Source organism: Nannobrachium achirus, assembly GCF_963921795.1.
Source record: "Nannobrachium achirus genome assembly, chromosome: 20".
NCBI classification, from domain to species: domain Eukaryota; kingdom Metazoa; phylum Chordata; class Actinopteri; order Myctophiformes; family Myctophidae; genus Nannobrachium; species Nannobrachium achirus.
Genome location: NC_137827.1, coordinates 30,324,178 through 30,339,689, shown reverse-complemented (window position 1 = coordinate 30,339,689; position 15,512 = coordinate 30,324,178). Strand labels below are relative to the sequence as shown.

The 15,512-nt window shown below is 43.0% G+C and overlaps 1 protein-coding gene across 1 annotated transcript in view; it reads left to right on the top strand.

Annotated features, from left to right (window-relative positions):
* fermt2 (FERM domain containing kindlin 2) overlaps nucleotides 1–14,569 on the top strand; it is a gene marked incomplete at its 3' end in the record, with an annotated part of 56,254 nt that extends 41,685 nt beyond the window's left edge. The window contains exons 7-15 of the mRNA XM_080750117.1: nucleotides 1,115–1,222; nucleotides 4,941–5,075; nucleotides 5,675–5,724; nucleotides 6,300–6,424; nucleotides 6,669–6,775; nucleotides 7,507–7,728; nucleotides 12,441–12,565; nucleotides 12,702–12,843; nucleotides 14,396–14,569. Of these exons, the coding sequence (XP_080606243.1) occupies nucleotides 1,115–1,222; nucleotides 4,941–5,075; nucleotides 5,675–5,724; nucleotides 6,300–6,424; nucleotides 6,669–6,775; nucleotides 7,507–7,728; nucleotides 12,441–12,565; nucleotides 12,702–12,843; nucleotides 14,396–14,569 (1,188 nt within the window). The remainder of the gene's footprint in view (nucleotides 1–1,114; nucleotides 1,223–4,940; nucleotides 5,076–5,674; nucleotides 5,725–6,299; nucleotides 6,425–6,668; nucleotides 6,776–7,506; nucleotides 7,729–12,440; nucleotides 12,566–12,701; nucleotides 12,844–14,395) is intronic.
* Nucleotides 14,570–15,512: the final 943 nt, after the last annotated feature.

Below are 15,512 nucleotides of genomic sequence, written 5' to 3'. Positions count from 1 at the left end.
CCTGTACACTATCTAACAATGCATAAAATAAGCTTAAAATCCTTTTAGAGGATACACACTGATGACACAGCAGACCACATGATTCTCTATTGTTTCATTTTACCTGACGAAAGGAAATAACTGCATAATGGCAAGCTCACTGAAGATCCTGGCAAACCTTAGCAGTACAGCTACAGAAGCTGACAAATTCACAGTTTTAGGATGGAATGCCTGTCTCTGATTTGCGTTACCTAACTAAAGGTCTTACACAAAGGTTTATTTTATTCACTTTCTTTACTTTAAGCCCTTTGCACACAGGCGCGTTTAACCGCACGGATAAAACGGACAATATAATTTTTTGAAAAGAAAACAATGATTCTCTATGACCTCATGCACACCGGCTCCGAATTAGCCGTGCGACGAGTGGCTGCCGCCGTGCGTTTTTTTCTCGATCGAACCCAGTTCGATTCGTGCGTCTTGTCGCATGCGGTAAAAAACTCATCACTCCTTTTATGACTCCTTATTGGATCTGCAGCGCCGATTCCGCACAGCCTTGCACACCAACCAAATCCAATGCGTTTTATTCATGCCGCAAACGAAAAAAACGCAACTGTCCTGTGTGCAAAGGGCTTTAAAGTGCTGTTTGTGTGAGTATTATTTGTGAGTAAATTTTTCACTGAAAATAATAACATCAACCTTTTTAGTGTCACCAAATTAATAGTTTGATGTGAAATATTATATATATCATTTTTGGATAATTCGTCACACTCCCGGTGTGTAAGTACCTAGCCTGGAAACCAGACGAATCTGCCATTGCAAAAAATAGTATTCGTCTGGCCATGCCAGGCTAGTAATAACCTGGGTGTCAGTTTGTTAGGGTTTGTTATGCCAGAAAGTTTATCTTATCATCAAAGATATTTGAAAGTCAACATAAAAGACGTTTCGGTTCAGGTACTTGGAACTAAAGACTTGTTGTGATGCTGTAAACCGCACATATCAGATGCTCCCAAGATGGATAAAACGAACACAAAGAATTATGTGCAAAGTATTTCACCTATACATGGGTATTGTGTCCTCCTGTACATACAATTGACTGGGGGTGTGTGTGTTTGTGTTTCTCCACTCATCCCTGCAGTATGATGCCATCAGGGTGAACCAGTTGTATGAACAGTCCAAATGGGCCATTCTGCTGGAGGAAATAGAATGCACCGAGGAGGAAATGATGATGTTCGCTGCCTTGCAGGTAAATGGACTCTGTGTGTGTGTGTGTGTGTGTGTGTGTGTGTGTGTGTGTGTGTGTGTGTGTGTGTGTGTGTGTGTGTGTGTGTGTGTGTGTGTGTGTGTGTGTGTGTGTGTGTGTGTGTGTGTGTGTGTGTGTGTGTGTGTGTGTCTGTGTGAATGAATTCAGCATTGCATTGTCAGTGTCTGAGGACCTGCAGTTCTCTTCTCATCAGGCAAATTGCCTTTTCAACCACAAGCTAATGAATTGGATGGGCGTTCAGCCCAGAGCCGAGTCTGTTCTGCTGTGGTATGCATACTAAAAGTTGGCTATTGTTACATTGTTGCAGAGAGGGAGAGCTAATCAGGGTATTATCGCCCATCCTCCCTGTGGGCTGCTACAGTATCACAAGGCTTTTGAACAAAATGTCCCTAATGAATTATTCATTATAGTTAATTTGCAGAACAGTAATTCACTTAGCCCCACTGAATTAAATGGAGTATAGTATAATTGCATTTATCTGAACATATATTCCTTAACTGACTGATCCACTGAATGGCCATATAAGTGATGTGAAGAAGAGAAAAATGAAATAAAAAAATGAAATATTGTTCGTTTCCCAGGCCGTGCGTTAAGCCCCGTCCGGCCGGGGTGCGTCTGTCGCCGCTTGTTCCATATCGCACTGTTTTTCCAATCGTACTGTAATATATGATATACAGTAAATGTTTTGGTTGTAGAGTTTCCAACACTTCACTAAAATGAGATCCAGTCTCAAGGCAATTAAGGAGCTTCTAACTTAATTGTGTGTACAGCAAACTACAAAACATAAAGCTGTCACCTTCTAAAATGACAGACATCTGGCCCACTAACATGAGTGCTCTCTCTCCAGTAACTTTAGTCATGTTGTAGACATAAAGCTCATGGCTGTTTTTATTGAACAGTGTAATCTAATGATAGAAGATGCATGGTGAGAACAGAGTCGAGGGAAAAGGGGGAAGTGAGTTAGAAGTGAATGAGACCCTTTTTGCCCCCTCAAGTTGCACCCTCAGTCTGGGGGTGCTATTTCCGACCATCGTAAAGCTTGGGTGCCAAGACCTGAGGACGCCACCCTGTCCTCACCCCTGTGGTAATTATAGAGCATCTTGAGCCACTGGATCGAGACCCTCCGCTCAGACCACCCACCCCTACTAGCCTGAGCCAGAGACCTGCTCGAATTCCTCAACAAGCAGCCCACGTACACTCAGAGGTGTTAGGTGTTTTTCATCAGAGGATGGTTATAATTACACCTACAGTACAGTAGCTGGTTTCCTGTTTCGCCCTCATGAGGCGCTAGCTAAAAATGCTAATCCGCGTGCTGTGTTTAGATTAGCAGCTAGTCTGTCGCTACCTGTCTGTTAGCTCGGTGCTAGCTCTCTTATTATATTTCAGTTGGGTAGTATGAGGCCGATGTTTGCGACAGCTAAGGTTTCACCGGCATGGGTCAGAAGGGGTGTGTGCCTGGCTGAGCCTCACTGAGAGTGCTGGCTAGTGATTGCCCGTGTGTTGTAGCTGGGTGACTGATGTTAGCAAGGTATCGCCTGTGTCATGTGTGGCTTAGCAATTAATTCACGTGCGTTAATCACTTGAAAAAATATTTAGTATCATTTTACTGTACTTGAAGTACAATGTTAAGTTGGTCAGTTCTAACCAAAATGGTTATTAACTCAACGTTTTCCTCGCAACATAATCACTAAAATATCGTCACTGTCGGGCAGAAACCTCGTATCTCCAAGTTTCATGTGTACGTCTTTTGGTAAAGGAAAGCCCTGCTTCATCATACAAGACCGCCACGATGCGAGGCGTTGTGTGCTTGTAGATCTGCTGTTTTCACTAGTTTTGTAAATTTTTTAGGTGATAAATACAAAACGAATGGTTTTGGACATACAAGGTTTCCACCGACAACGACGATATGCTATAAATATAAGGTGCTGGGAGTGAAAATTATAATGTAGGGGTACCTCGGATTAAAAAATTATTCATGGGGTGCCCTGAGACAAAGGTTTGGGAACCCTTGATATAGAGGCTTTGAGAATACTTTGTTCATCCCCACACACACACACACACACACACACACACACACACACACACACACACACACACACACACACCCTAATGGAGCATGTATAATACGTACAGTTGATGTAAGAGGCAGAGACTTATTGTCATGGAGAACCCTTTGTTCCACATTCTGTAACCTTACCTTACTATAGCTTATGTCTCTCGCTGTCTGTCTCTCTCTCTCACTCTCTCTCTCTCTCTCTCTCTCGACAGCTGTTCATTCATATATTGGAGGGGGATGGTGTGGGGTTGACATTATAAATACCATTTGTCAACAAGTTGTATTTAGTGTCGGTGACTCACGCTAGGAGGAAACCATGGTGAGATCTCCTGTAGTGGGAGGATCATGACCTGTTGCCTTGCTATTTCCATTGTTAGAGAGAGAAAAAAGTACAATTCCTTAAACCCACAGTATCGCCACAGTCTCACATGTGTTCCCAGTAAAGACATTTATAGTTGGTTACAATTGAAAGATGCGCTGAGAATGCAGTGTCCTGAACCTCCTACTCATTTCCCCTTCTAAATCATTGCCTAAATCCCCTCCCTCAACCTTCATAGAAAAGCCACTTTCTCACAGATCACAAAACCTCTGGTCTTGTCTGGTTTTACATGGTGCATACTGGCACCATTTGCAAGCATAACCCCTAAATGAGCCTTCAAGTATTTATGAGGTGATTATCACAGAGCAATTCACTTTATATAAAAAGGGTTAGTGGTTGTTGCCCACCAGAGACATGCATAGCAGGAAGCCCTATAGAAATCAGCAAAACTGTCGAATAAGGCATTTGACGAGCTGGCAGAATGCATCTCAAACACTTGTTTAATGCCCAGGACAAGTGATTTTATTACTAATAGCATTCATATAAGGCTGGTTAAGAGAGACCTCCACAACATAGGATGCATGATAGCAATATGTAACTTATCCAACCCAAGTTGTCCTATAAAAAAAGCACTCTGCATACATTAACGTCTCTCGGAACACACCGTCATTGTACTCTTTACTCGCTGGTTATGTGCCTGCATGGCTCAGTGCTATATTCTTAAAACATACACAGCCATTTACAATATGCTTGTGCGCCTATACTGCCAGGAATATTATTAATTTCCAAGTTATGAGTACAGAAACCCAGCAGGCATAAGTATAATTGCAGACTGTAGTACACGTACTATACCACTAGAGAGTGCCCAACGATTAGGTCTTCCAGACTGGACCATGGGCTGGAGGAGCCGGGACCATAATGGCCGCCTATGGGCGCCGCCATTAGGGGCCGGTCCGGACGAACGGGAGCGATCCTGGACGCCGTGCGCGTCCTGCGCACGCCGTGTATTATCACATATCCAGCCTTTATTTTCTCTGGATAAGGGAGGTAGCTAAAGGATCAACAGGGTGATTATATAGTCTGATATGGTTGTAGCCATGCCACCATGCCAAAACTGTCACTATGACCGACCTCACTGTGTGGAAGGAGCTCTCCATGTCAAACATGGCCGCCAAGGTTTCTGGCGGCTTTCTGTGTTGCTCGAGAGTTAACCAACTGAGGCCGGGTTGATAATCTATATTTTTGGTATGTAATAGTGAAGTGCTTCTAAAATTCTGTTTACAAATACAACAGATTTGACCTTTTTTTGTCTTTCTCTCCCTCAGTATCACATCAACAAGTTGTCAATCATGTCTTCAGACAACCACATGAACAACAGTGAGAAAGAGGTGGATGAGGTGGATGCAGCCCTTTCAGACTTGGAGATAACCTTGGAAGGAGGGAAGACCTCCAACACACTGGTATGACCAGTATCCATCAATGCTAGACCTTCCCATTCACTACAGTGAAGTCTTTAAGGCCCTCGTTTAGATGAAACAAGCTTGTATACATGTACTTTTTCCTCTCCCACATAAACATGAGTCCCACACCTCCAAGTTAACTATGACGTGTAGTGAAACCACAATCACACAGTGATTTTTAAACTACAGATTTATGAACCAGAATTGGAGACGTCGTCTTTTAATACAGTTAAGATGGCAGATACTGATACAGTATAATCCAGCACATACACTGACCCAAGCGCAGGGAGCTATTATATGGCTACAGTGAACATCATACTGGGAGGAGGTAAGCTAAATAAAACACATGAAGCCTAAATTTGCACGGGCAGCTTAATATAACATTGTTCTCTCTGCCCCGCCTGGAAAAGATACGTTTATACAGCATTTCACAGGAAGTTGCATAAGCAGTGTTGTCTTGAGTATTTCCTTAACAATGACTTAGGAAAACTAGAGAGTCAGAACTGAGGTCATTGTTTTAGTTATGTTTGGCCATGTATTTGCTCATAGCAACATTTATTGAACTGTCCCTGTGGCTTTTGTTCTTGTCTTTCTCCTAGGGTGACATCACATCTATTCCTGAACTAGCTGACTATGTCAAAGTGTTCAAGTAAGTTCAGATCTACAGAAAACCACTAATTCTGTGACCCACTCAAGTCAGGTAGTGCGTGCAAAGACTGCTTTTGTCCAAAGTATGTTGTACTTATCAGGCAAATCAGGAAATATTTTCTGGCTAAATGGGAGAATTGTTGCCTGTTTTGCATCAGTATAATGAGGGTGGATTATTTGCCAACAAACATTTGCAAGCGGAGATTACATTTCAAAGTTTGGCTTGGGAAACTCATCCCAACAATGGCTCTTTTTAAAGCATATTTCGTTTTTTGGATCAAAGCCCTTGCTGACAGGCAAGGTAGCCCTTTTTGAAAGTCTCCCTAATGTATATAAACTGCAGGTGGTATTATGTCCTCTATAATGGTCTCTGTTAATGTTCACGCCCAACGCTGGCTCTTCTCCCATTCATCATGCTGACTTGGCACTAGAGCCTATAAAACGTTCTTTCCCTTCCTCTCGACTGTGCTTACTTACTGTCTCCCCTTCCCCAGCCTCTCTTGGCCAGTGATGTAGGTTGATGGGTTTTTTACATTCGAGGTTTGACGTCTCTCCTTGTTGTCGTATGTTTTCCAGGCCTAAGAAACTGACTCTGAAAGGCTACAAGCAGTACTGGTGCACGTTCAAGGATATCACAATTTCCTGTTACAAGAGCAAAGAGGAGGCACACGGGACACCTGCTCACCAAATGAATCTTAGAGGTACAAAAAACATTCAACACACCACACACACACACACACACACACACACACACACACACACACACACACACACACACACACACACACACAATGAACATGGGTTACAAGAATGAACACAGGTTACAAGAATGCACCACTTTTTTCCCTCTCTGACATGAGGATGTGATCCAAGGTGGTGTGTGTGAAGAATGAGTGTGACCTTTGACCCCTTCCTCCTCATTGAACTGTGGCTTTCCCTGCATAGGCTGTGAGGTAACACCAGATGTCAACATCTCCGGTCAGAAATTCAACATAAAGTTGCTAATCCCAGTGGCCGACGGCATGAACGAGATCTGGCTTCGGTGTGATACGGTGAGTTTCTCACACCCTGGAGTTGACTGGAGGGTGCCACCTAGTTGGCTGTAATCCTACATATACTGTAAATAAGGAAGCCTCTGTCTGTCAGTCACTCTGTTCCGCATGGTTCTCCTCAGTGGGTTGAGCAATTGATCTGAATACAGTACATGTGCTTGTGCACACAGGCATTGACCATTAGCACATGCAGAGTTGTAGACAGTGACAAAGCGCTTTTTTTTTTTTTTTTTTTCGTTTTTGTCTTAAGCACGAGAGATTCAGAGTTCAGGCTATGGGATCTGTCGTCACTCGTCATGGTTGCAGCCCAGCAGGCTATGGTATATCTGGCTGGCTACACTAACTTGGTTCACACACAAACAGACGGCAACATACAGACACTGCAAACTTATAAAGGATTTTGTCCACACGATGAGCGGGAGGGCATAGCACTAGCACACGCATTGACATGTGCACTCTTCAAATCCAAATTGTGTTATTAGCACACATAGCTTGGCTGAAACAGCATAAACTTGTCATGGTTGTGGGTGGCAACGATTCCACATCAGGCTGTAAATGACCGGGTTGTCTCACACCATTGACACCAATCCGATTAAATCGCTGTCCAAAACGTAAACTATGCATATTGGCTGCGCACAACCCCCAGGTACTATGGACTAGTATCTATAATATAAGAACGTAATAATGTTTTGATGACGTGACATAACATAACACTTCGCTCTCCACAACAGGAGAAGCAGTATGCCCACTGGATGGCTGCGTGTCGCCTGGCCTCCAAAGGGAAGACCATGGCGGATAGCTCTTATAACCTGGAGGTGCAGAACATTCTGTCCTTCCTCAAGATGCAGCACATGAACCCGGACCCCCAGTATATCGCAGAGCCAATCACCACCGACATAAATCCAGAGTGCCTGGTGTCCCCACGTTACCTTAAGAAGTACAAGAACAAACAGGTGAGTCCTGAGAGCCATGATTAAGTGACGCATAATAACAAACTGGAATAGCAATATCGTAATGTTGGAAAGTGCTCTACTGGTTAGCCGGACTGTCCTGTAAAAAGGTCACAGGTTTGATTCTCACAACAACAAAAAATAAAATGTTTATGAAAGCCTATACGTTTGTTGACACCCTGGATAAGAGCCACAGCTAACAGACCATCACATGCCAGCCATTTTGCTCTTATATCATACACAACGGGGTGCCAACAGGGTGGAGTTTCCCACCCCTGAGTGTGACATAAGACCAAAATAACTGCTGTGATTGTGGACAATAAATAGTCTGAGATATAAAACATGTCAACGTACCAGCCTCATTTGGGTGTGGTGGTGTTTGTTAATGTAAGCCATAGGTAAAACAACATGGAGTGGAGTACTGCATATTAAATGCACTGATTTCTATAAAGAGAGAAAAAGTAGACTATGTAGCATTTGTGTGTTTTGCGGGAGGTTGTTTACATGTTTGATGGGAGTATAATGGGGCTGACATGAAGAAGTGTCTGGTGCTTCCCACATGGGTGCCTCCTGGCATCTGGGTAGTCTTGCATTGGAATGTACCCCCCCACACCTCCCCTTTTCTCCATTCCTCATTCCCTCCCTCTCTCCGAGGGGAAACCAGGACAGCAGACAATCCTCCCAACTTGCTTACACAGTGGTGTTTCTTATGTCAGACACCGATCATGCGCTTAAATGGAGGCCATATCATGTTTCTCATCTCCTTTTGTTAACTCTGATAAAGCAAAGCACTAGATAGACAGTGATTCTGCCCAGTGGGCTGCTTATACCCATTGTTTCGTCTTCCAAGATCAGTGCTCTCACTGGTTGGACAGCAGTTGCTCAGGATGTAGAGTAGACGCTTGGGACTCAGAAGGTTCCAAGTTCAATCCTCCTGGGTGTCCTTAACAATTTTCCCAGCCACCCCAAAAATGGCTGTACGCTTATACGGCCAGGAATATTGTGATATTTCTATATTATATCTACAGATATTTGACAGCACAGATTTTAAGACACCACTAGAGAGCGCCATCTATAAGTCTATCCTTACTCTGAAGAGCCCTCAGGCTTTCTGATATGAGAACCGAAACGGCTCAAACTCCCATTCACTTTGTATGGGGAAATCTGCAAAAATAGCGTCGGCCCTCACGCGCTCCACGCATCCCAGCGACTGGGCTGGGCTCGAAGCACACGCCATATACATTTTTTTCAGAATGAAAATACGACCTACAGAAGCGGAGAAATGGATTTTATGTTTTCGTTGGTTGCTATGGCTACAGAGGCAATGCTGACCCGGAAGCAATCCTGCATTTCTGGTTTAGGTCAGATCGCTTTCTTCGCAAAAAAAAATCTAGGGTTAGGGTTAGGGTTAAAAAAATGCTTTTAATAAAAAAGACGATTCAAAAGACTATCGGCAGGGACCTAGCTCCATAGTTAAAATGACGATAAGACGACGGGCGGCAGTAAGTGAGTTAAGCAATAGAAGAACTGCTCCAGATGAGCAGGTTGGTTCCTTGCATGGTTTTCCCGCCGTCTGTGTGTGAATAAGTGAAGGTAATTCATATTGTAAAGCACTTCAGATAATTGCAAATTATACAATTTATACTCTAAGGTACAGTATATTAAGCGACAGACTGCAGAAATCCAGACAGAACATTATGGAGTTGTCACTGTTGAGCCATCTGTGGCAAACCAACAACAGACACTCTTAATAACCAGGAGCAATATTTGAACCTCTAAGCTCTGGCAGGGTGAATTTACTTTCTCATAACTGATGGGAAAAGTGTACCCTATGCCCAGCAGATACCCATGTAAGTAGTAGGGGTGTGTGTGTACTGTGTGTACACTGGAACAGCTGTGTACACGCCTGCCATAGATGTGATGGTTAAAGGGAAGGAGGGTGGTGATGGTGAGATGGGTTTGCCTCCCCTTAGCTTACTCACTCAGTCTGGTTTTGATTAGGCTGTATAGGAAACATAGAGCTGCTAGGAGGGCTTTGGGAAGTGTGTGTGTGTGGGGGGGGGGGGGGGGGTTCAGGAGGATGTTGGTAAGTGATGACTCAGTAATTTTCTGGAACTGGGCTGTAAGTATAGCCTAACATGTTCTGGATATCTGAACAGCAGACTCACAGAATATTTTACTGTGTAAGAAGCGGAAGATGGAGAATGAATGAAGGGACAGTGTCTCTGAAAAGACGGGGAGTGTCATTAAACACGATAAACGTATGTTTTGGAAGGGATTCATCACAAACAGCCAGGGGGGTGTCTGCCACTATTGGACCGTTTTTATTTTTATGTTGGCATGATGGAACCATTAGTGTTTTCGGAACAGAAATCGTTGCCATGTTGACTCATCATTGGAGCCCAGCAGCAGGAAAACTTTGAGAAACAAGTGTGTCAGCATTTGTGGTTGAATGTGTACGAGCGAGACTTGAAGCGCTCAAATTTGGACTCGTATTGGACCACAGTCAGAAGCAGCGGTCTCTCGTCTCCCCCAGCCTGTGGGGAGGTGTCTGTCAGTCTGTCTGGCTTGGCTCCAGTCTTGGTCACAAACCCAGTCCGATAGTGGGTATCCCCAGGCACAACATGAAAGACCCAGCTTTCAGTAGTGTGTGTGTGTGTGTGTGTGTGTGTGCGCGCGCGTGTGTGTGAGTATATGCGCATGTTCAGTTGTGTGTTCACTCATGCACACATGCACATGTACACCCAAGTAGTGGGTGTGGGGGCATCAGGAAATGAGCCGTGCCTGGGAATGCTGGGCGGGAAAAGAGGCTGAGAAAAGCTCCTTGCTCTCAATCAGCTGTGGGAGCCACGCAGGGCGCTGGCCTTCTCCCCTTCTCTCTTTCCCTTTTTTCCCCTCCTTCAACTGCACTTCCTCTCATCGGACTCTCCCGAGGCAACTTCCGTGCTTCAGTTCCCAGGGGATACACACAGGAATCTTTCAACCAGTAGTTTGGTCTCTTGCCAAACATATAGTTTTTTGTACAAGGATACAAACTAGGCACAGGCACAGTAATAATCTCACTGGGATTGGAGGCGCTGCAGTTCCTGTATGACTCTCTGGTAGCTATTGCCATCTTGTGGGTCAAAAGTGAATTACTTGTCTTGGTTGCTTCTGGGGAGGGTCACTGGCAGGTTCTCATAAGCCTGTGGGTCTCAAATGTATTGGCTTCAGTACCCCATGCCCATTCCCAGGCTGTCTGAATCCGAGTACCCCACTTATCCAAATATAACATTTTGCAGCAAATACTTTTGTATTTCTTTTCAAAAGCAGTTGTGGTAATGGTAATAAAATGTTGCATTTATACAGCCCCTTTATCCAAAGCGATGTGCATTACATACACACATTCACACACTGATGGAATCATTATTGAGGTTTTCCCATTTTGATTTCCCTTTTTGTTGATTCAGGTTTCTCTTTTGTTTTCTTCATATTTGCACAAACTGATAAACTGCTATACATCGTTGCTAGTCCATGTTATTAATAGAATTGAAACAAAAATTGGGAAAATAAATATTCCTTAAACGGTTTAAAGAATGAGCTCTTTATTGACTTGAGCCAACATTATGTTCATTTCTTGATCAGGAGAGTTGGGGGTTTTCCAAAGAGTCATTAATTTAACCTGCTGCATGAATGAGGTCCCATGTTCAATTAATCACTGTATAATGGAACCCATTGTTTTGCCACCTAACACTGTCTACTTGCTCTTACAGATGACTCAAAGACACTGCTGCTCTGCTTTCTCTGAACACTGCATGAACCTTCAGGCCTTTGCTGACTCTTATTCTTTCTCATTTGGCATATTTACAGTTATGACCTGCTACTGTGTTGTTGTTTTTTCATTTTTTTACTTATTTTTTTCCCCCTGCAATATTGTTCTTAATTTATTTGTTTTATTTTTCCTTCTTTCTTTTTTCTACCCCTGTGCATCTCTTTACCTCCTGTGTTATCCTTCCCACCCCCCTACTTCAGCCAGGCTATATCAGGGACTTGGTAAGTTTAAGATATGCATGTGCAGTTATGAGCTGCAGATATATGCATGTGTCTGTAAACACAGAAGTTTGGCTGTCTTACTAAACCATGAATAATCCCTAATAATTACTTGGTAATACTTTTATCTCTAGATCGTGTTTACTAGTTTTCAGAAATGCCGCGTTAGTAGTTTTTCTTTTCTTGTTTCTTATTTTAATCTTCTTTTACTTCTAACACATTTCCTCCCTAATGGAACATTAGAGCCTTTGCTTTGATAAAGAACTGAAATGTAGCTGTCCCTAACACTGACATTGTTATAGTGTATCTTGATCTTGGAGAACGAGGTCACTTTACATGTCTTTGTTAGGCTGAACCCATTGAGTCAGAGGTCATGGCTCAATCGGTCAAGTAAAGGAACACACAGAATGGTGGGGAAAGCTCCTTAACTTTAGTTTGGATACTGTGGACTATCCTTTCATGTATGTTTGTCTTCTGTTGTTGTTTGAAGTAGACATTTAATAGGGTAGCACTTTGGTTATGGGCTGACCCTGGGTGCCCACCTTTTTTAAGGTGGTGTCCTCGGGTCAACGTTCAATGGATGGTTTCCGGGTGGTGATGGAGGGGTTTGCCCTTTATTAGTTCATGTTAGTTTTGGGTTCCACAATTTGATAGAGTAGTTGTATTCATACGTGTGTGTTTATCAGATTTCAGCCCGCATTCTGGAAGCCCACCAGAACGTGGCGCAGATGAGCCTCATCGAAGCCAAAATGCGGTTCATTCAGGCATGGCAGTCTCTACCAGAGTTCGGTATGACCCACTTCCTTGCCAAGTAAGCCAATTCCTATCTACTCACTATGAGATTCATTTCTTTTGCATACAGGCACATGGTGCGTGTGCTTGAGTGTGTTGTGTTGACATTAACACATTTTAACACACATTTACTAACCAATTTGAATGATTCACAGGTTCTATAAGGAGAAGAAAGAGGAACTGATTGGCATCACCTACAACCGTCTGATCCGGATGGACGCCAGCACAGGAGACGCCATTAAAACTTGGCGCTTCAGCAACATGAAACAGTGGAACGTTAACTGGGAGATCAAGCAGGTATTGAATGCTTCAACACACATGGAATACATGCTGTTAACACATCTGCTGCCGTTGACATATGAGCTCGTCAATGAAAGGGTTAATACCATGACGCCATTGACGGGTCACCTCGTCACTGTTACTGTATATACATTAAAAGTATTATTACTTACTGTACATCGCTCCGGTCCAGTCCGCATCGGTAATGTCCGCCATTTGTTTACAACGCACGTTGGGCAATGGGCGTGCACACGAAGTGAAGCTCCTCCATAGCAAATCCATTGAGAGACCCATAAAGAAACTTCATTTATTCAAAAAAAATCCCAAGGCTGGCATATTTACAGTACAAACTACACTCGGCTGGGCGTGGCCATGACACTTTCATGGAGACACACTGTCATGTGACTAGATTAAGTAAACGTTGAAGTAAAGTGATAATCCATCGGCGCAAAAACAACCCCGCCCGGCCCTTCAAAATAATAGCGGTGGCCTATGGAGGAAGCGGCGCGGCACCAAGGAAAGTTCATCCCTTCAAAGTAAGAGGCGGCAGAAGTGTTAATCTTATTTTTTCCCCCTGTAGCATATTTAAAATTCACAAAATGTCAACTGAATAAAATAAATAAATCAATCATACAAGAACAATGTAAATAGCTTAACAAAAGTAATATTTGTTGTTTTTTCCAAATTCAATGCCAAATGCCACTTTCAATGCCACTTTCACTTATTCAACTCTTAATTACACCAGAAAACATCTGTAATCAACTGCAATCGACTAATCAAGGGCTTAAAGCTCAGTAGGTTTTAGGCAGCGGGTCTGGATCGCTATCAACCAGTATCCAGTTTTGTTGCGTCGCCACTGGCCGTCAGTAGAATTGATTCGGTTGTAGAGTGGACAGTTTGCTACCATGCAAGCCTAATCAAGCCAGACACATTTTCCCTATTTTTACTAAATACCATATTCACAATCTCGACTCTCAATTCCTATACCAATCAACTCCAAAGCAAAGCTTTGTTGTTTTGGTGAGAGCAGAAAACACTGCATAGAGTAAAAATCTCCGCCTCCGGTTGACTCCGGTTGCCAGATTCTTGCAGTTCTTTGCAGTCTGAATAGTCAGAAAGAGTCTCCTGTAGTATTTTCGGTGTGGAGGCACCTGAAGCCTAAGGAATGGTCAGAAAGGTTCAGAGAAGAGATTATTGCTTTGTACAAAAAAGGAAAAGGATATAAAACAATTGCAAAGACACTGAATGTTCCAAAACGTTTTGAGCATAGTTCACAAGTTCTAAGTCAAAGGAACTTATACACTAATAAATCGCATTTTCAGAGGGGGTTGAATAATTTCGAGCACAATGGTAGATGATTTTCACACCACTCAATGTGGTTGAAGAGGCTTATTCCAAAGCTGAATGTATATGTTTTGATACTGATACTGGTTCAGATTTCTCAAATAAGCACCATTTCCGTACCCTAATAATAATACTGCCATTGTCAGATCATTTTCTCAAAGGGAGACAGTAAATGGGACAAAGAATATCAAATCAAACTGTTTTCTTATCTGTTTCTTGTGCTCAGGTGACTGTAGAGTTTGCAGACGAGCCCAGTTTGTCCTTCGTCTGTGCTGAGGTGGACTGCAAGGTCGTACATGAGTTCATCGGCGGTTACATCTTCCTCTCCACGCGCGCCAAGGACCAGAACGAGTCTTTAGATGAAGAGATGTTCTATAAGCTGACCAGTGGTTGGGTCTGAGTTGCCCTGGGCAACTAAACTGGTTCAAAGGTTTGTTCTGCAAAATTCAAGTGGGGTGCATTCAGAGGGGAGGGAGGGTGGGACAAGATTATATGGGTTTATTTTATTCTACCATTTCTTGGTCTTTTTAATTTTTTTGGAACTGTGCTAAAGAGCCTGGAGTGGCACCACTATTGCCATGGCTGATGCCATTTGTATTGTTTTTTTTTTTTCTTTCTTTTTTCTCCCTTTGTTTTTTTCTTTTTTTGTCCTGCATTAAAGCTGAGAAATTCATTTTTTAAAACACTAATACTCTGCTGAGTGCAGTGTGAACGAACGCTGAACTTCTTACGTGGCCTAAACCAACGCTAGCAGAGGCTGCACACAAACGGCAAGTTTTATGTAGTTTCTCCCACAAACCTTCCTGACTATTTCCATTTCCCCATCTCCTTCTACATCTCCCTCTGGAGTGAAGCTCCCCAACCTACATCGACCACAACCTATAAAAATGAATGCCAAGAGGCCTTTCAATCCCAAAGACTGTCTCTCTCTTCTTGTCTTCTCTCTTATTGGATAGAGGGAGCTGATCTGTCAGCTGACTGTCAAGCCTATCAAATATAATATGTCATGACAGTAGTCCAACCAAACGACGATATGATCCATCAAAGTTTCTTATGAACAATCATGTTATTTATTGATCCTGGTGTTTTTTTTGTGTGCTTATTTTTCACTCTAGTAAGGTGCTGATCATGTTCTCTGGTTATTATTAATTGCATTACATATAATTGCGATCACTTATATTATCTTACTCATAGCCTGTTGATTATTTTCACCCCAGCACCACTACATACACACCCACACAAACCCACACAAACACATAAAGCCCAATCAAAGAAACTGTCTACCTTATCCGTCATTGTTAATTATTGTACGTGTGTTCACTCAGTCCAATTATGTCCAATTT